At 54.8% G+C, this 21,538-nt stretch overlaps 1 protein-coding gene across 4 annotated transcripts in view; it reads left to right on the forward strand.

The window, feature by feature from the left end:
- ATRNL1 (attractin like 1) overlaps positions 1-21,538 on the forward strand; it is a 635,347-nt gene that overhangs the window by 257,035 nt on the left and 356,774 nt on the right. For all 4 annotated transcript variants that reach the window (XR_011318566.1, XR_011318567.1, XM_069754362.1 and 1 more), the window contains exons 22-24: positions 6,736-6,830; positions 10,837-10,915; positions 17,009-17,166. Coding sequence is in view for 2 of the 4 variants with exons in the window: in XM_069754362.1 (XP_069610463.1) it covers positions 6,736-6,830; positions 10,837-10,915; positions 17,009-17,166 (332 nt within the window). In the remaining 2 variants the exon portion in view is untranslated. The remainder of the gene's footprint in view (positions 1-6,735; positions 6,831-10,836; positions 10,916-17,008; positions 17,167-21,538) is intronic.

The raw sequence follows: 21,538 nt of genomic DNA on the forward strand, positions 1-21,538 counted from the left end.
TGGCACACGCGGGGTGGGGTGCGGTTCTGTACTGGCACACGCGGGGTGGGGTGCGGGTCTACCTGGCACACGCGGGGTGGGGGTGCGGTTCTGTACTGGCACACGCGGGGTGGGGTACGGGTCTACCTGGCACACGTGGGGTTGGGTGCAGGTCTATACTGGCACACGCTGGGTGGGGTGCGGTTCTGTACTGGCACACGTGGGGTGGGGTGCAGGTCTATACTGGCACACGCTGGGTGGGGTGCGGATCTATACTAGCACACGCGGGGTGGGGTGCGGGTCTGTACTGGCACACGCTGGGTGGGGTGCAGGTCTGTACTGGCACACGCGGGGTGGGGTGCGGGTCTGTACTGGCACATGCTGGGTGGGGTGCAGGTCTATACTGGCACACGCTGGGTGGGGTGCGGATCTATACTGGCACACACTGGGTGGGGTGCGGATCTATACTAGCACACGCGGGGTGGGGTGCGGATCTATACTTGCACACGCGGGGTGGGGTGCGGGTCTGTACTGGAACACACTGGGTGGGGTGCGGGTCTATACTGGCACACGCTGGGTGGGGTGCGGGTCTATACTGGCACACGCTGGGTGGGGTGCGGTTCTGTACTGGCACACGCGGGGTGGGGTGCGGGTCTGTACTGGCACACGCAGGGTGGGGTGCGGTTCTGTACTGGCACACGCGGGGTGGGGTGCGGGTCTATACTGGCACACGCAGGGTGGGGTACGGTGTGTCATAGCTTCTGCCGGACTGTGTGGACGCTGTCCGGTGGCTTAGCGAACGTTAGATAGATACAATGGCGTCTACTGGAATAACCTGTAATAATCTGCTCTTTTTCTTACTCGTGCTTTACACTGCAGCTCTGCTTGTTCAGTGTATGGAGAGCGGCCCGTTATAGACAGAAGTGACTGAAGCAGCTCATAGACTGAGGGCAGGACGACAGGAGGGAGGGACCTCATGGGGAGGAGCTAAACATGGGGGAGGGACCAACTGGGGAGGAGCTAAACATGAGGGAGGGACCTACTGGGGAGGAGCTAAACATATGGGGGAGGGGCGTACTGGGGAGGAGCTAAACATAATGGGGGAGGGGCGTACTGGGGAGGAGCTAACCATATGGGGGGAGTAGCCTCACTAGGAAGGAGCTAAACATATGGGGAGAGAACTCTGGGGCGGAGCTATACATGGGGGAGGGACCTCATGGGGAGGGGCTAAACATGGGGGAGCGACCAACTGGGGAGGAGCTAAACATGAGGGAGGGACCTACTGGGGAGGAGCTAAACATATGGGGGGGCGTACTGGGGAGGAGCTAAACATAATGGGGGAGGGGCGTACTGGGGAGGAGCTAAGCATATGGGGAGAGTAGCCTCACTAGGGAGGAGCTAAACATATGGGGAGAGAACTCTGGGGCGGAGCTATACATGGGGGAGGGACCTACTGGGGAGGAGCTAAACATAAGGGGGAGAGCTCTACTGTGGAGGCACTAAACATATGAGTGTGACCTACTGGGGAGGAGCTAAACATGGGGAAGGACCTACTGGGGAGGAGCTAAATATATTGGGGAGGGGCCTCACTGGGAGGTGCTAAACATTTGAGGGTGGGGCCTACTTGGGAGGAGCTAAACATATGGGGATGTCCTGCGGGGAGAAGCTAAACATAGGGGGAGGGGCCTCACTGGGGGAACTAGACATGGGGGAGGGGCCTCACTGGGGAGGAGCTAAACTTATGGGGAGGGGCCTCACTGGGGAGGAGGGGATTTATTACGGATCAGCCTGCGATCGACCGCTGACAGCTGGATGTAAGTGGTGATCACTGTCTATTATATACCGGCCCCCCGGGGTCTTCAGCTGTAATATCCAGGCCCCGCCCACCGCCTTTCTGGAGACCTGGCTGCTGCAGAGCTTCTTGGTTTTGCTTCCTGTCTGTTGTCACTAGGGGGCAGTCCGGTGCTTCCTGCAGCCTCAACCCAAACAATCTATACATTATGCAAGATCAGAACGTATTCTGCCGTTGTACCCGAAACCAAAAGTAAAGCAATAGACTGAATCCCCATCAGTCTGGTGAGGCGCACTGCACGTTTTGCTGTCCTCCTGGGGTCCTCCACTGACGCCCTGCGCCTCCTGTCCTTCTGGGGTCCTCCACTGACGCCCTGCGCCAATTGTCCTTCTGGGGTCCTCCATGGATGCCCTTTGCCTCCTGCTGCCCCCTTGGGGTCCTCCACTGATACCCTGTGCCTTCTGGGGTCCTCCACTGACTCCCTGTGCCTCCTACTGCCCTTCTGGAGTCTTCCACTGATACCCTGCGCCTTCTGGGGTCCTCCACTGATGTCCTGCCCCTCTCAGGGTCCTCCACAGGCATCCTGCCTCCCTCCCGGGGTCCTCCTCAGATGCCCTGTGGCTTATTCCTCCCTCCCGGGGTCCTCTGCAGATGCCCTGTGCCTCATTCCTCCCTCCCGGGGTCCTCTGCAGATGCCCTGTGCCTCATTCTTCCCTCCCGGGGTCCTCTGCAGATGCCCTGTGCCTCATTCCTCTCTCCCGGGGTCCTCTGCAGATGCCCTGTGCCTCATTCCTCCCTCCCGAGGTCCTCTGCAGATGCCCTGTGCCTCATTCCTCCCTCCCGGGGTCCTCTGCAGATATCCTGTGCCTCATTCCTCCCTCCTGGGGTCCTCTGCAGATGCCCTGTGCCTCATTCCTCCCTCCTTGGGTCCTCCGTAGACGCCCTGTGCCTCATTCCTCCCTCCTTGGGTCCTCCGTAGACGCCCTGTGCCTCATTCCTCCCTTCTTGGGTCCTCCGTAGATGCCCTGTGCCTCATGCTTCCCTCCCGGGGTCCTCTGCAGATGCCCTGTGCCTCATTCCTCCCTCCTGGGGTCCTCTGCAGACGCCCTGTGCCTCATTCCTCCCTTCTGGGGTCCTCTGCAGACGCCCTGTGCCTCATTCCTCCCTCTCGGGGTCCTCTGCAGATACCCTGTGGCTTATTTCTCCCTCCCGGGGTCCTCTGCAGATGCCCTGTGCCTCATTCCTCCCTCCCGGGGTCCTCTGCAGATGCCCTGTGCCCCATTCCTCCCTCCCGGGGTCCTCTGCAGATGCCCTGTGCCTCATTCTTCCCTCCCGGGGTCCTCTGCAGATGCCCTGTGCCTCATTCCTCTCTCCTGGGGTCCTCTGCAGATATCCTGTGCCTCATTCCTCTTTCCCGGGGTCCTCTGCAGATGCCCTGTGCCTCATTCCTCTCTCCTGGGGTCCTCTGCAGATATCCTGTGCCTCATGCTTCCCTCCCGGGGTCCTCTGCAGATGCCCTGTGCCTCATTCCTCCCTCCTGGGGTCCTCTGCAGACGCCCTGTGCCTCATTCCTCCCTCCTGGGGTCCTCTGCAGATGCCCTGTGCCTCATTCCTCCCTCCTTGGGTCCTCCGTAGACGCCCTGTGCCTCATTCCTCCCTCCTTGGGTCCTCCGTAGACGCCCTGTGCCTCATTCCTCCCTTCTTGGGTCCTCCGTAGATGCCCTGTGCCTCCTGCTTCCCTCCCGGGGTCCTCCGCGTTTCTTTAGCTACTGGTGATTGATCAGATGATCTCTTCTCACTGGATACATTGTGACAATAATGTATGAAGAGCTGCATATCCTTGGTGCAGAATGCTGCAGCCGAGCGATTATCAATGTCTAAATGCCAGCAGGTACGAACTGTCTGTTGTCCTGTGGAGACGGATGGGTCGAGTCAGGATAATGGCGTCCAATGTGAGATAAACCAGACGCGCAGCGTGGAATGTGCCGGCGACGGAGTGTCAGCTCATCGCAGTAATGAGCGGCGGCAGCGGTGTCCCTACAGCTTCCGTGTCCTCTTCCATGTCCCCACCATACCCTGACATTTTACCCTCCACGACTGCTACATCCCAGCAATAAACGCCTGACATCTCCCCTCCAAGTCTCCACCACATCCCCCTCTATGTCCTAAACCATATTGCCCTCCACTTCAATTCTCATGTCCCCCTCCATGTCCATTGTCTTGGCCACCTCCACGTTTGTTGCCACGTCTCCCTCTGTCACGGTTCACGGGGAGGATACCTTTATCGTCCCCACCACTCACATCAATTTGTCGTGAACCGGGGTTGTTTGGTTACCCCTGGCTCTTTCTGAAGGGGATTTATCTATATCCCACTTCCCAGTTCCGGTTTGGAGTTTGCAGCTCTCTGGCGCCCCCTTACCCTCAGGTCAGACCGGGTACTGCACCTAGCGTAATTAGTCACCAGAATGGCTGCCTTACTTTGTACTGGCTAATGGGCACACTGCAGCGAGGGTGATATGACTGCTCCCACTCAGGCGGGAACAATAATTATCAACGCCGCCAGTCGCTACAAAGTCTCCCAAATGCACAGGACAAATCCCACTGCCACCAGCTCCGATTTCTTTCTTAATAACTGGTTCGGAGCCAACCCAGATTAGTAGCATATTTCACCTTAGAGGACGCTACAGTTCATTATAGAGCAAGGAGAGCTAGTAATTGTATATTTTACTCTAAAAAAAGGTAGGCAGTGTTTACAGAAGTATAAAAAGATATTATAAAGAAGGCAAGTATAGTATGTACAGTACAATTACAAATAAAATGGGATTAAAGTTGAAAAGAACACTTTAATTTCCTTATGTCATCTCATGGCTGACCGTGTGCTGTGGGGGATGGGCGATACATCTAGATGCAGATCGCACATCTGTACAACAGCTAGACCCCGGACAAAAGACACATGAAGACTGCTGCTTCACTCACTTATTCCCAGCCTAAAACCAAGGCACTCCCCCTGTGGTGACCTCAGAGGCTGAATCCTCCCCTTTTCTTAGAGTTATGGCAACTAATTTTATACCTAGTTCGCTGTATGAACCTTGTATGCGTAAGACACAATGATCAGGATGTGCACCACATCGGGGGGGGTTCTTTTAAGAGTAAACGCGGCGTAGTTACATGGCCCGCTTGCAGAGAAACCTGCTCCTTGCACATTGGTGTTTAGCTCCTATCTATTTTAGGGGGTTATAGATCTCTCAATGGACATCCGGAAAATAGAATCCTTATATCTCTAGCCCTGATCTGTGCCAATATACATAACCTTAAAAGCACAGTAGAATCCCATGCTTTCGGTACCAGTTTTAACCAGTATCAGGTGGGAGGGGGGATGAGTGGTTTAATGAGATCTGCTTTTGCAGCTCAAAGCCATAAAAATTTCACGTTTGTTGCCATGTCCCCCTCTACATTTTTTGCCATGTCCCCTGTCACGAATCACAGGGAGGATATTTTTATCAGCCCCACCACTGACACCAATATGTCATGAACCGGGGTTGTTTGGTTGTCCCGATTCTTTTCTGAAGGGGATTTATCTATATCCCACTTCCCAGTTTTGGATTGGAACTTGCAGCTCTCTGGCGCCCCCTTACCCTCAGGTCAGACAGGGTACAGCACCTAGGATAATTAGCCGCCAGAAAGGCTGCCTTACTATGTACTGGCTAATGGGCACACTGCAGCGAGGGTGATATAACTACTCCCACTCAGGCGGGAACAATAATTATGAACGCTGTCCGTCGCTACAAGGTTTCCCAAAGGCTCAGAACAAATCCGCAGCCACCAGCTCCGATTTCTTAATTAATAACGGGTCTGGAGCCAACCCAATTAGTAGCGTAGTTCACTTCAGAGGACGTGACAGTACGTTATAGAGCAAGGAAAAACGAAGCTAGTAATTTTATATATTTTACTCCAAAAGATAGGCAGTGTTTACAACAGTGTAAAAAGATATTATAAAAGGAGACAATTATATATATATATATGTACAGAACGATTACAAATAAAAACGGATTAATGGAAGAAAATAGAATTACAGTTCTCTCATATCATTTCATAGCAGACCATGTAGCTTGGGGGAATGGCGACACATCAAGATGCATTACAGATGTGTCTCGCAGCTGGACCCTGGACAAAAAGACAAGTGAAAAAGGAGGTCTCACTCACTTATCCCTGTGCCCAAAACCAAGGCACTCCCCCTGTGGTGACCTGACTCAGAGGCTGAATACTCCCCTTTCTTAAAGTTCTGACAAGCCATTTCTATACATATCTTGGTGTATGAACCTCGTAGAAGAAAGACAAAGTTATCACTATGCTCATCGAGACCTGGGGGTTCATTTAAGTATAAACATGTCCTGGCTATGAGCCCCGGTTAAGCAGTAATGCTTACATTTTGCTAAGCGCTGAGCTCCCAAAACCCACCAGTTGAGAGGCCTGTCCCTGCGGTTTCCAGAAATATGAACTGCCTATTTCTGTGAATATCTTGTTTTGATATATTTGGCCTTAAAGGACCACTGTAGCTACAGAAAGGGATTGCCATGCGCTTCTACTCTTCACTTTTGGTTTCACAGCTGCAAACAAAAACATTCCTGAGGGAGAGAGGGAGGAAAGAGTGGCTTAGAATTCCACCGTGCTGACATGCAGAGATGCAGAGAAAAGAGGGGGGTCAGAGAGCCCACAGCGTGTGTCTGCCACCATGGTACTGTACCTTCTTAAAAAATTAATTCAGAACATGGCATTTTTACATTATCGTGACATCCCCCTCCACGTTTGTTGCCATGTCCCCCTCCACGTCCGTTGCCACAGCCCCCTCCAGAGCACAGACTGACAGTTTCACAGTGGAAGGAGCAGGTTCCCAGCAGCACAGAGGATTTCATGGGTGTTTATGGTTACATGTGTGTCATATCTGTCCTGTGCTCTCCCCACAGACAGCCTCCTCATCGACTATCAGTTCACCTTCAGCCTCATCCAGGAGGATGATCGTCACCACACGGCCATCAACTTCATTGCCAACCCTGAGCAGGTGAGCCGCCATGTTTACGTCTGCTGCAGACACCATTCTCTCCCGTTTTTGTTCCTCCCCCCCCCCCCCGTTTTTGTCTCCCCCTCGTTTTTGTCGCCCCCCGTTTCCATCTCTCTCTGTTTTCATCTCTCCCCGTTTTTGTGTCCTCCCCCTCCCATTTTTGTCTTTCCCCTGTTTTCGTCTCCCCCAGTTTTTGTCTCCCCTCCTCCCGTTTTCGCCTCCCCCACATTTTTGCCTCCCCCCGTATTCGTCTCTCTCTGTTTTCGTCTCCCTCCGTTCCCGCCTCCCCGTTTCCGCACCCCCCATTTTAGTCTCCCCCCAGTTTGTCTTTTCTCACCCCATTTTCGCCTCCCCCTCCCGTTTTCGCATCCCCCTCCCGTTTTCGTCTCCCTCCTTTCTCGCCTCCCAGATTCTGCCTCCCCCGTTTCCGCCTCCCCCGATCTCGCCTCCCGTTCTCGTCTCCCCCCGTTCTCGTCTCCCCCCGTTCTCGTCTCCCCCCGTTCTCGTCTCCCCCGTTCTCTTCTCCCCCGTTCTCTTCTCCCCCGTTCTCTTCTCCCCCGTTCTCGTCTCCCCCGTTCCCGTCTCCCCCGTTCTCGTCTCCCCCGTTTTCGTCTCCCCCGTTCTCGTCTCCCCGTTCTCGTCTCTCCCGTTCTCGTCTCCCCCGTTCTCGTCTCCCCCGTTCTCGTCTCCCCCGTTTTCGTTTCCCCCGTTCTCGTCTCCCCGTTCTCGTCTCCCCGTTCTCGTCTCTCCCGTTCTCGTCTCCCCCGTTCTCGTCTCTCCCGTTCTCGTCTCCCCCGTTCTCGTCTCCCCCGTTCTCGTCTCTCCCGTTCTCGTCTCCCCCGTTCTCGTCTCCCCCGTTCTCGTCTCTCCCGTTCTCGTCTCTCCCGTTCTCGTCTCCCCCGTTCTCGTCTCCCCCGTTCTCGTCTCTCCCGTTCTCGTCTCTCCCGTTCTCGTCTCTCCCGTTCTCGTCTCTCCCGTTCTCGTCTCTCCCGTTCTCGTCTCTCCCGTTCTCGTCTCTCCCGTTCTCGTCTCTCCCGTTCTCGTCTCTCCCGTTCTCGTCTCTCCCGTTCTCGTCTCTCCCGTTCTCGTCTCTCCCGTTCTCGTCTCTCCCGTTCTCGTCTCTCCCGTTCTCGTCTCTCCCGTTCTCGTCTCTCCCGTTCTCGTCTCTCCCGTTCTCGTCTCTCCCGTTCTCGTCTCTCCCGTTCTCGTCTCTCCCGTTCTCGTCTCTCCCGTTCTCGTCTCTCCCGTTCTCGTCTCCCCCTGTTTTCATCTCCCCCATTCTCGTCTCGATCTACATGGGCATTCCCGCCGAGTCCGGGTTCCTGATTTTGCCGCCATCATACGGCGCCGGGAGCTGCTGTCTGCCATGTTTATGGCCTCCATGCAGATGTGACGCTGTCGCTCAGCCGCTCACACCGTCCTCCAATAGTAGGGACAGCGACAATCCCGTCTGCGCCAAACCTATATGTGGCCCCAAGTAGGAGCGTCACGGTCCCCGGGGCCACGCTGAGCTCCTGTGACACCGGCTGTGTACACAGGGTCAGGACACCAGGCGACATGTGTAATTGTATTAATATCCCTGCGGATATCGCAGATGGTTCATTTCCGTCGTGTTATCATAGATACGTGGATAATCGGTGCAGGCGCTCGTTATCTGGATCTGTAACGACTGCCACTGTCCCTGCGCACAAATCCACATACTGAATCCCGGGGTGTAAAATCTATACATCACGTCCTATGCAAAAAGTCACCTCCAGAGCTGCAATCCCAATTCTGCTTGGTAATGTGCAATTATTTCCCCTCACTTTCCTGTGACTCGTCTGATCCAATAGACTTTTTTTTGTCAGGTTTCATGTACAGCTCTGTGCAAAAGTCTTAGGCGGGCAAGGAATAAATGCTGGAAACAGGAACACATGGGCTACTCGCACAGTGAACAAGTCTGTAGGAACATGCTCACACACCACCAAGAAACTTGAAGACACAAAAGAGCATGGTAGAACCAAAAAAACTCAGTTTCAATGAATAACAGTAATCTGCAAGTGCTAGTAAAAAGATGTAAAAAACAGGGTATTTGGTTGATACGTTTTTTGCAAAAAATGTATACTAAGCTGCTCCACCAAACGTCAAGGTATACCCATATCAGAGCAGTCCTAACTGATGTATGCAATCCCTATCTGATGTATTTAAAAACCTGATCATCTGTATATTACCTGTGTGAACAGGGTTCAGAGAGGAAAAGTCCATGTGGACATGCTGAGTGGAACAGCTTTTGTGCAGATAACCCAAGAGGAGTGGTGGGTAACTCCCCAGTCTTGTAGACACAAGAGAACAATTATGGAAACAGGAACACATGGGCTACTCGCACAGTGAACAAGTCTGTAGGAACCTGCTCACACACCACCAAGAAACTTGGTGGTGTGTGAGCATGTTCTCGTCTCCCCCTGTTTTCATCTCCCCCATTCTCGTCTCGATCTACATGGGCATTCCCGCCGAGTCCGGGTTCCTGATTTTGCCGCCATCATACGGCGCCGGGAGCTGCTGTCTGCCATGTTTATGGCCTCCATGCAGATGTGACGCTGTCGCTCAGCCGCTCACACCGTCCTCCAATAGTAGGGACAGCGACAATCCCGTCTGCGCCAAACCTATATGTGGCCCCAAGTAGGAGCGTCACGGTCCCCGGGGCCACGCTGAGCTCCTGTGACACCGGCTGTGTACACAGGGTCAGGACACCAGGCGACATGTGTAATTGTATTAATATCCCTGCGGATATCGCAGATGGTTCATTTCCGTCGTGTTATCATAGATACGTGGATAATCGGTGCAGGCGCTCGTTATCTGGATCTGTAACGACTGCCACTGTCCCTGCGCACAAATCCACATACTGAATCCCGGGGTGTAAAATCTATACATCACGTCCTATGCAAAAAGTCACCTCCAGAGCTGCAATCCCAATTCTGCTTGGTAATGTGCAATTATTTCCCCTCACTTTCCTGTGACTCGTCTGATCCAATAGACTTTTTTTTGTCAGGTTTCATGTACAGCTCTGTGCAAAAGTCTTAGGCGGGCAAGGAATAAATGCTGCAGAGGAAGAAGCTCACAGGAAGAGAAGGGTTAATGGTTCATTTTTATTAATTAGCAAAATGCAAAGTGACTGAAGAAAAGAAAAATGTAATTCCCCCATAATCAGTTTCTAGTGAACCCACATCTTCTCCATCATCAGTATCTGGTGACCGCCCGTCTTCTCCATCATCAGTATCTGGTGACCGCCCGTCACCTCCATCATCAGTATCTGGTGACCGCCCGTCTCCTCCATCATCAGTATCTGGTGACCGCCCGTCACCTCCATCATCAGTATCTGGTGACCGCCCGTCTCCTCTATCATCAGTATCTGGTGACCGCCCATCTCCTCCATCATCAGTATCTGGTGACCGCCCGTCTCCTCCATCATCAGTATCTGGTGACCGCCCGTCTCCTCCATCATCAGTATCTGGTGACCGCCCGTCTCCTCCATCATCAGTATGTGGTGACCGCCCGTCTCCTCCATCCTCAGTGTCTGGTGACCGCCCGTCTCCTCCATCATCAGTATGTGGTGACCGCCCGTCTCCTCCATCCTCAGTGTCTGGTGACCGCCCGTCTCCTCCATCATCAGTATCTGGTGACCGCCCGTCACCTCCATCATCAGTATCTGGTGACCGCCCGTCTCCTCCATCATCAGTATCTGGTGACCGCCCGTCTCCTCCATCCTCAGTGTCTGGTGACCGCCCGTCTCCTCCATCCTCAGTGTCTGGTGACCGCCCGTCACCTCCATCATCAGTATCCGTTCATGATTTACATTTCTCTTTTTTCCGGTTACTTTGTATTTTGTTGTTACAGACTTTTAACCCTTCTCTCCCCGGTGCAGCGTTTTCCCCACCTGCCTATGACTTTCGCACAGCGCTGGGTGTCACTCGTACACTATTATATTTTCTATCACTTTATTATCATTTTTCTCTTTTGCATTTTTCAGTCTAATAAGAATCTGGACATTTCCATTAACGCTTCCAACAACTTCAACCTCAACATCACGTGGTCCATCGGATCTACAGGTGAGACCAGGAATGGACGGAGGGCCGTCACTCGGGGCCACATCCTAATGCTGGGGGGTCACATGATGCTGGCGGGACGGTGGGAACCTCAATGTTTCTGTATCCTAAGTGTGATGGAGACTCAGGGGTCACGGGGTCATGAGTCGTTCCGGGGTTTTCCACATTATCCAGCATCTGAATACAAGATGTCTAATAATCAGGAACTGAAAACTCTGGGAGGTGACAGGACACTAGGAAAGCATGAGGTATGGTGAGAAGGGTGGTGTGGAGGCTGGCCACGCGACGTGGAGGCTGAGAGCGTGAGGTGGAGGCTGGCTAGAGGGTGACATTGGGACTTGCAGGTAATATGGTGTTTCCTCCGGGGTCTTCTCTCCCCTCGTTCTGTACTTCTTTCTTTTGCAGCTCATCTCATTCCTTTTTTTCTAACTCTGTGTCCCTTCCTGCCTCATTTCTTTTTTTTTTTTTCTTTCATGTTCTGTTCACCACCATTCCTCGGACCCCAATTATCAGGTTATGTCCTCCCATTATGACATGACGTCCCCTCACTCCTTGGATCCCCATTATCAGGTGACGTCCCCCACTCCCCGGACCCCATTATCAGGTGAGCCCCCCGCTCCCCAGACCCCATTATCAGGTGAGCCCCCCCCACTCTCCGGACCCCATTATCAGGTGAATTCCCTCACCCCCCGGACCCCATTATCAGGTGACGTCCCCCACTCCCCAGACCCCATTATCAGGTGAGCTCCCCATTCCCCGGACCCCATTATCAGGTGACGTCCCCTCACTCTCCGGACCCCATTATCAAGTGAGCCTCCACTCCCCGGACCCCATTATCAGGTGACGTCCCCCACTCCCCGGACCCCATTATCAGGTGACGTCCCCCACTCCCCGGACCCCATTATCAGGTGACGTCCCCTCACTCCCCGGACCCCATTATCAGGTGACGTCCCCTCACTCCCCGGACCCCATTATCAGGAGACGTCCCCCCACTCCCCGGACCCCATTATCAGGTGACCTCCCCTCACTCCCCGGACCCCATTATCAGGTGACGTCCCCCCACTCCACGGACCCCATTATCAGGTGACGTCCCCCACTCCCCGGACCCCATTATCAGGTGAGCCCCCCACTCCTTGGACCCCATTATCAGGTGACATCCCCCCACTCCCCGGACCCCATTATCAGGTGACGTCCCCCACTCCCCGGACCCCATTATCAGGTGACGTCCCCCACTCTCCGGACCCCATTATCAGGTGAGCCCCCCCACTCCCCGGACCCCATTATCAGGTGAGCCCCCCACTCTCCGGACCCCATTATCAGGTGACGTCCCCCACTCCCCGGACCCCATTATCAGGTGACGTCCCCCACTCCCCGGACTCCATTATCAGGTGTTGTCCCCCACTCCCCGGACCCCATTATCAGGTGAGCCCCTCACTCCCCGGACCCCATTATCAGGTGAGCCCCCCACTCCTTGGACCCCATTATCAGATGGCGTCCCCCCACTCCCCGGACACCATTATCAGATGACGTCCCCCCACTCCCCGGACCCCATTATCAGATGACGTCCCCCCACTCCCCGGACCCCATTATCAGGTGACGTCCCCCCACTCCCCGGACCCCATTATAGGTGAGCCCCCCCACTCCCCAGACCCCATTATCAGGTGACTTCCCCCTCACTCTCCGGACCCCATTATCAGGTGACTTCCCCCTCACTCTCCGGACCCCATTATCAGGTGAGCCCCTCACTCCCCGGACCCCATTATCAGGTGAGCCCCCCACTCCTTGGACCCCATTATCAGATGACGTCCCCCCACTCCCCGGACACCATTATCAGATGACGTCCCCCCACTCCCCGGACCCCATTATCAGATGACGTCCCCCCACTCCCCGGACCCCATTATCAGGTGACGTCCCCCCACTCCCCGGACCCCATTATAGGTGAGCCCCCCCACTCCCCAGACCCCATTATCAGGTGACTTCCCCCTCACTCTCCGGACCCCATTATCAGGTGACTTCCCCCACACTCCTCGGACCCCATTATCAGGTGAGCCCCCCACTCTCCGGACCCCCATTATCAGGTGACGTCCCCCCACTCCCCGGACCCCATTATCAGGTGAGCCCCCCACTCTCCGGACCCCCATTATCAGCTGAGCCCCCCCACTCCCTGGACCCCATTATCAGGTGAGCCCCCCACTCTCCGGACCCCCATTATCAGGTGAGCTCCCCACTCTCCGGACCCCATTATCAGATGACGTCCCCCCACTCCCTGGACCCCATTATCAGGTTACGTCCCCCCACTCCCCGGACCCCATTATCAGGTGATCCCCTCCACTCCCCGGACCCCATTATCAGGTGACGTCCCCCCCACTCCCCGGACCCCATTATCAGGTGAGCCCCCCCACTCTCCGGACCCCCATTATCAGGTGAGCCCCCCCACTCCCCGGACCCCATTATCAGGTGAGCCCCCCCACTCCCCGGACCCCATTATCAGCTGAGCCCCCCACTCTCCGGACCCCCATTATCAGGTGAGCGCCCCCCACTCTCCGGACCCCATTATCAGGTGACGTCCCCCCACTCCCCGGACCCCATTATCAGGTGAGCCCCCCACTCCCTGGACCCCATTATCAGGTGACGTCCCCCCACTCCCCGGACCCCATTATCAGGTGACATCCCCCCCCACTCCCCGGACCCCATTATCAGGTGACATCCCCCCCCACTCTCCGAACCCCATTATCAGGTGAGCCCCCCCACTCTCCGGACCCCCATTATCAGGTGAGCCCCCCCCACTCCCCGGACCCCATTATCAGGTGAGCCCCCACTCCCCGGACCCCATTATCAGGTGAGCCCCCCCACTCTCCGGACCCCCATTATCAGGTGAGCCCCCCCTCTCTCCGGACCCCCATTATCAGGTGAGCCCCCCCCCACTCTCCGGACCCCCATTATCAGGTGAGCCCCCCCACTCTCCGGACCCCCATTATCAGGTGACGTCCCTCACTCCCCGGACCCCATTATCAGGTGAGCCTCCCACTCCCCGGACCCCCATTATCAGGTGACGTCCCCCACTCCCCGGACCCCCATTATCAGGTGAGCCCCCCCACTCCCAGGACCCCCATTATCTGGTGAGTCCCCCACTCCCCGGACCCCATTATCAGGTGACGTCCCCCCACTCCCCGGACCCCCATTATCAGGTGACGTCCCCCACTCCCTGGACCCCATTATCAGGTGACGTCCCCCACTCTCCGGACCCCATTATCAGGTGACGTCCCCCACTCTCCGGAGCCCATTATCAGGTGAGCCCCCCCACTCTCCGGACCCCCATTATCAGGTGAGCCCCCAACTCTCCGGACTCCATTATCAGGTGACGTCCCCCACTCCCCGGACCCCATTATCAGGTGACGTCCCCCCACTCCCCGGACCCCATTATCAGGTGAGCCCCCCCCACTCTCCGGACCCCATTATCAGGTGACGTCCCCCACTCTCCGGACCCCATTATCAGGTGAGCCCCCCCCACTCTCCAGACCCCCATTATCAGGTGAGCCCCCCCACTCTCCGGACCCCCATTATCAGGTGAGCCCCCAACTCCCCGGACCCCATTATCAGGTGACGTCCCCCACTCCCCGGACCCCATTATCAGGTGACGTCCCCCCACTCCTCGCGCTGACATGATATAATTACAATCGTCGTTCTTATGGAATGTTGCGATGTTAATTAAGATTAAAGCTTGTTGCGAGCGAGAGACAAAGATCCGGGGTCCGCGCCTAATTACCAACCCCTGCACTGATAATAGGCGGCTGCTGCCTCAGATAAAGGGGCGGTGTTATCTGCGCTCGCTCTGGGGCGCCGGCCGCGCTTCCCTCCTCTCCTGGGATCCAGACTCTTTATCTGGAAAGTTTTTCCTTTCGGCACCGATGACTTTAGAAAGAGACGTCGGTGGAGGACGCCGCGCCGGTGGGAAATAACGTGACTGAGAAGACGGAGGATCTGCGCGGCGCTCCCGGTGCCTCCATTGTGTCCCGTCTTCCGCCAGCGGCTGCCACAATGATATTACCATATATTAATGAACTCAGAGAAAAGCGGAATCTTCAAAGATAAAGAAAGTTCTCATGTGGGAACGGATGGAATCTGAGGACGCGAGCGAGCGCCGCCATTAATAAAGTGCGCAGACGTTGTAGCGAGATTAATGCAGGAAGCGACAATCGGGGAGGATCGGCAGCTCGGAGGGTGACGTCTGCTGCAAACATCCCAAGGTCACATATAGGTCATCGTCTTCCTGAAGCTCGTCCTAGACATGGCGGTACGGCGCGCGCTGTAATCGTGCGGTTATATCATTACATGTACACGGACCCTCGCCGCTGAAGCTGTGCGTCCAAAGATGAAGAAAACATATAAATACGCAGTTATAAATGGCCAGGGCGTTTGTGTTTCCAGCTCCTATGCAGACCTATGCATCTCCATGGTAACAGACTGCAAACAACCCCTATGTAGTCAGAGCCGGCACTGACAGTGCGCTCTCACCGTCCTGCAGAACCTCATGGGTTGTAGTGTTACCGTGGTTATGCATTGTTCTGTGTAAGAGCTGTACACACTAAACAAGACAGTTATTTTATTTAAAACTAAAGTTGCCCGGCTTTACGTTTCAGATGCATTGATGAAATAAATGATAAAGAGTGAGAATCATATAATATCATTTCCAAGATCTCTGCTTGCTGTGAATAAATTTGAGCCCAGTGTGACCGGGCTGATGACAGTCAGTGCTCCATGTAGACAATGCCTGAACTGATACATTGTACCAAACTATCAGGATAGAGAGGTGCACGGCGGACAGGTCACACATGGCTGTGTCCATCCACTGTCAGCAAGCAGAGGTATTATGTAATGTATTGTCTGGATCAGGGGCTAGTATAAGGTCACGGTGCGGTCAGTATAATGTCATAGTGCGGTCAGTATAGCGTCATGGAGCAATCGGTATAACGTCATAGTGCGGTCAGTATAACGTCATTGTGCGGTCGGTATAATGTCATAGTGCAGTCGGTATAATGTCATAGTGCGGTTGGTATAATGTCATAGTGCGGTCAGTATAACGTCATAGTGCGGTCGGTATAACGTCATAGTGCGGTCGGTATAACGTCATAGTGCAGTCGGTATAACGTCATAGTGCGGTTGGTATAACGTCGTAGTGCGGTCGGTATAATGTCATAGTGCGGTCGGTATAACGTCATAGTGCGGTCGGTATAACGTCATAGTGCGGTCAGTATAATGTCATAGTGCGGTCGGTATAACGTCATAGTGCGGTCGGTATAACGTCATAGTGCGGTTGGTATAACGTCATAGTGCGGTCGGTATAATGTCATAGTGCAGTCGGTATAACGTCATAGTGCGGTCGGTATAACGTCATAGTGCGGTCGGTATAACGTCATAGTGCGGTCGGTATAACGTCATAGTGCGGTCGGTATAACGTCATAGTGCGGTCGGTATAACGTCATAGTGCGGTCGGTATAACGTCATAGTGCGGTCGGTATAACGTCATAGTGCGGTCGGTATAACGTCATAGTGCGGTCGGTATAACATCATAGTGCGGTCGGTATAACGTCATAGTGCGGTCGGTATAACGTCATAGTGCGGTCGGTATAACGTCATAGTGCGGTCGGTATAACGTCATAGTGCGGTCGGTATAACGTCATAGTGCGGTCGGTATAACGTCATAGTGCGGTCGGTATAACGTCATAGTGCGGTCGGTATAACGTCATAGTGCGGTCGGTATAACGTCATAGTGCGGTTGGTATAACGTCATAGTGCGGTCGGTATAACGTCATAGTGCGGTCGGTATAACGTCATAGTGCGGTTGGTATAACGTCATAGTGCGGTCGGTATAACGTCATAGTGCGGTCGGTATAACGTCATAGTGCGGTCGGTATAACGTCATAGTGCGGTCGGTATAACGTCATAGTGCGGTCGGTATAACGTCATAGTGCGGTCGGTATAACGTCGTAGTGTGGCAAGTATATTACGTCACCATAGGTATATAACGCCATTGAGCGATCGGTATAACTAACGCCGTGCCGCGGTTCATCTAACGCTTCTGCCATCTTCTTGCAGCCGGCACCATCTCCGGAGAGGAGGTTCCGCTCGTGGCCAAGTCTCACATCAAGGAATATCGCGACAGTTTCTCCTGCGAGAAGTTTAATTTCCGGAGTAACCCGAACATCACCTTCTACGTCTACGTCAGCAACTTCTCGTGGCCAATCAAAATCCAGGTCAGTCCCTGCCCCCATCAGCTGCAGCCCACCAGTGTCCATGACCCGACCATGTGCGCACACGCTGTGCCAAATCCACCGAAGGAAAGCAGTCCCATGTAAATACAGCTGTGTATAATGCAAAGTTCTGATTCAGTTTGTCAGTAAGATCTCTGCTTGCAGGCAGTAAATTGAAATCGCCATTGTTTGTATGAGGGTGATAATGTCCAGAGGGGAGTTTGTCACAGTGTGTCAGATACATGGGGCGTTAGGGAGGGATTTGTGCCGCAGACACATTGTGACAAACCTGGGCGCTTAGAGACCAGAAGATCGAGATATGTTTTTAGGATTTTGTGTTTGTGATCACTGCTTGCTGACAGTGAATGGGAACGCTTGACGTCCAGTCTGAGCAGCAGCACAGTCTGGACTTCTACACTGTAACAAACCATCAGCTGTGAGAAGTATTAGGTCTGGAGAGGTTTTCTGTGATTTATTGTCATCAGTTCATGTTTCCATTCAGTGACAATAACCAGAGATACTGAACGTAGAGGAACTGTAAAGTTAGTCTTAGAAATTTGCAGTAAAAGAGGATGATGTGAAGATGCAGCGAGTGGTCCCCGGGGGGTGCAGTGTACATGGGTGCTGATCCGCGTCTGTTTGTGTCTCCGCACAGTTCCGCCGCCGCTTTTCCTCCATGTTTTGCTCCTATTTACCGCTCTCACCGATGCGGCATCAATCAGGAGGCACCGGATCAGCACCAGCACTGACCCAGCACGCGTCCGTGTCCTCAGCGACTAGTTCATCAGTCTGAGTGGATTCCTGGCTCTGTCCCCCCATCGCCGGAGCCACTCTGTTCCCCCCCCCCCCCCCCGTCGCCAGTACCGCTCTGTCCCCCCCATCGCCGGCGCCGCTCTGTTCCCCCATCACCGGCGCCGATCTGTTCCCCCATCGCCGGTGCCCCTCTGTTCCCCCATCGCCAGTGCCACTCTGTTCCCCCATCGCCGGCGCCGCTGTGTTCCCCCATCGCCGGTGCCGCTCTGTTCCCCCATCGCCGGTGCCGCTCTGTTCCCCCATCGCCGGGGCCGCTCTGTTCCCCCATCGCCGGCGCCGCTCTGTTCCCCCATCGCCGGCGCCGCTCTGTTCCCCCATCGCCGGTGCCCCTCTGTTCCCCCATCGCCGGTGCCCCTCTGTTCCCCCATCGCCGGTGCCGCTCTGTTCCCCCATCGCCGGTGCCGCTCTGTTCCCCCATCGCCGGTGCCGCTCTGTTCCCCCATCGCCGGTGCCGCTCTGTTCCCCCATCGCCGGTGCCGCTCTGTTCCCTCCCCCCCCCCATCGCCGGTGCTACTCTTTCCCCCCATCGCCGGTGCCACTTTGTCCCCACCACCGTTCCTGATTATTAAAGGGGGAAACGCCACTTATCCTGCCATCCTTATGTTTCTCCCCATAGATGTTTATTAGATGGAGGCGCTTCATCCTGAGGCAACAATTTTCCATTATAGGAATGATCGGGTGGTTGGTAATCGGCATTAGTGGTCACATCTTGGTCGCCCGACGCTTGCTCAGTGGTCACATGATCGAGGTCTCCAGCTGCTTGCTCATTGGTCACATGGTCGCTCTTGCTCGCTGCTTGCTCATTGGTCACATGATCAGGGTCACTCGCCACTTGCTCATTGGTCACATGATCGCTGTTGCTCGCTGCTTCCTCATTGGTCACATGGTTGCTGTCACTCGCCGATTCCTCAGTGGTCACATGATCGCTTTTACCCGCCGCTTGCTTATTGGTCACATGATCATGTTCACCAGCTGCTTCCTCATTGGTCACATGATTGTAGTCACTTGCCACTTGCTCATCGCTCACATGATCGAGGTCGCTCGCTGCTTGCTAATTGGTCACATGATTGCACTCGCTCGCCGATTCCTCAATAGTCACATGATCACGGTTGCCCGCCGCTTGCTCATTGGTTACATGATTGCGGTCTCCTGCCGCTTGCTCAGTGGTCACATGATCGCAGTCGCCTGCCGCTTGCTCAGCGGTCACATGATTGCAGTCACTCGCCACTTACTCAGTGGTCACATGATCGCTGTCTCCCGCCGTTTGCCCAGTGGTCACATGATCGTGGTCTCCTGTCGCTTGCTCGTCACATGATCGCAGTCGCTCGTCGCTTACTCAGTGTCCACTTGATCACAGTCGCTCGCCTCTTGCTCAGTGGTCACATGATCACAGTTGCTTGCCTCTTGCTCAGTTGTAACATGATCACAGTCGCTCACCGCTTGCTCAATTGTCACATGATCACAGTCTCCCGCCGCTTGCTCAGTGGCCACATGATTGAAGTCGATCACCGCCTTCTCAGTGGTCACATGATCGCAGTCGCTCGCCACTTGCTCAGTGGTCACATGATTGCAATCTCCCACCGCTTGCTCAGTGGTCACATGATCGCAGTCGCTCGCCGCTTGCTTAGTGGTCACATGATCGCAGTAGCTCGCCGCTAGTTTAGTGGTCACATGATCGCGGTCTCCCGCTGCTTGCTCAGTGGTCACATGATCACGGTTGCCCGCCGCTTGTTCATTTGTCACATGATTGCGGTCTCCTGCCTCTTGTTCGGTGGTCACATGATCGCAGTCTCCTGCCGCTTGCTCAGTGGTCACATGATCCCTGTCACTCGCCGCTTGCTCATTGGTCACATTATCGCAGTCGCCCGCCACTTGCTCAACGGTCACATTATTGCGGTCACTCTCCACTTACTCAGTGGTCACATGATCGCGGTCTCCCGCCGTTTGCCCAGTGGTCACATGATCGTGGTCTCCTGTCGCTTGCTCGTCACATGATTGCAGTCGCTCGTCGCTCAGTGGTCACATTATCACAGTTGCTCGCCTCTTTCTCAGTTGTAACATGATCACAATCGCTTGCCTCTTGCTCAGTGGTCACATGATTGAAGTCGATCACCGCCTTCTCAGTGGTCACATTATCGCAGTCGCCCGCCACTTGCTCAGTGGTCACATGATCGCGGTCTCCTGTCGCTTGCTCGTCACATGATTGCAGTCGCTCGTCGCTCAGTGGTCACATTATCACAGTTGCTCGCCTCTTTCTCAGTTGTAACATGATCACAATCGCTTGCCTCTTGCTCAGTGGTCACATGATTGAAGTCGATCACCGCCTTCTCAGTGGTCACATGATCGCAGTCGCTCGCCACTTGCTCAGTGGTCACATGACCGCATTCGCTCGCCGATTGCTCAGTGGTCACATGATCACAGTCGCTCACCTCTTGCTCAGTTGTCACATGATCGCAGTCTCCCGCCGCTTGCTCAGTGGTCACATGATCGCAGTCGCTCACCGCTTGTTCAGTGGTCACATGACCGCATTCGCTCGCCGATTGCTCAGTGGTCACATGATCACAGTCGCTTACTGCTTGCTCAGTGGTCACATGACCGCAGTCGCTCACCTCTTGCTCAGTTGTCACATGATCGCAGTCTCCCGCCGCTTGTTCAGTGTTTACATGATCGCAGTTTCCCGCCGCTTGTTCAGTGTTTACATGATCGCAGTTTCCCGCCGCTTGTTCAGTGGTCACATGATCGCAGTCGCTCGCCGCTTGTTCAGTGTTTACATGATCGCAGTCGCTCACCGCTTGCTCAGTGGTCACATGACCGCATTCGCTCGCCGATTGCTCAGTGGTCACATGATCACAGTCGCTTACTGCTTGCTCAGTGGTCACATGACCACAGTCGCTCACCTCTTGCTCAGTTGTCACATGATCGCAGTCTCCCGCCGCTTGCTCAGTGGTCACATGATCGCAGTCGCTCACCGCTTGCTCAGTGGTCACATGACCGCATTCGCTCGCCGATTGCTCAGTGGTCACATGATCACAGTCGCTTACTGCTTGCTCAGTGGTCACATGACCGCAGTCGCTCACCTCTTGCTCAGTTGTCACATGATCGCAGTCTCCCGCCGCTTGCTCAGTGGTCACATGATCGCAGTCGCTCACCGCTTGCTCAGTGGTCACATGACCGCATTCGCTCGCCGATTGCTCAGTGGTCACATGATCGCAGTCGCTTACTGCTTGCTCAGTGGTCACATGACCGCAGTCGCTCACCTCTTGCTCAGTTGTCACATGATCGCAGTCTCCCGCCGCTTGCTCAGTGGTCACATGATCGCAGTCGCTCACCGCTTGCTCAGTGGTCACATGACCGCATTCGCTCGCCGATTGCTCAGTGGTCACATGATCACAGTCGCTTACTGCTTGCTCAGTGGTCACATGACCGCAGTCGCTCACCTCTTGCTCAGTTGTCACATGATCGCAGTCTCCCGCCGCTTGCTCAGTGGTCACATGATCGCAGTCGCTCACCGCTTGCTCAGTGGTCACATGACCGCATTCGCTCGCCGATTGCTCAGTGGTCA

Source organism: Ranitomeya imitator, chromosome 2, assembly GCF_032444005.1.
Source record: "Ranitomeya imitator isolate aRanImi1 chromosome 2, aRanImi1.pri, whole genome shotgun sequence".
Lineage (NCBI taxonomy): Eukaryota > Metazoa > Chordata > Amphibia > Anura > Dendrobatidae > Ranitomeya > Ranitomeya imitator.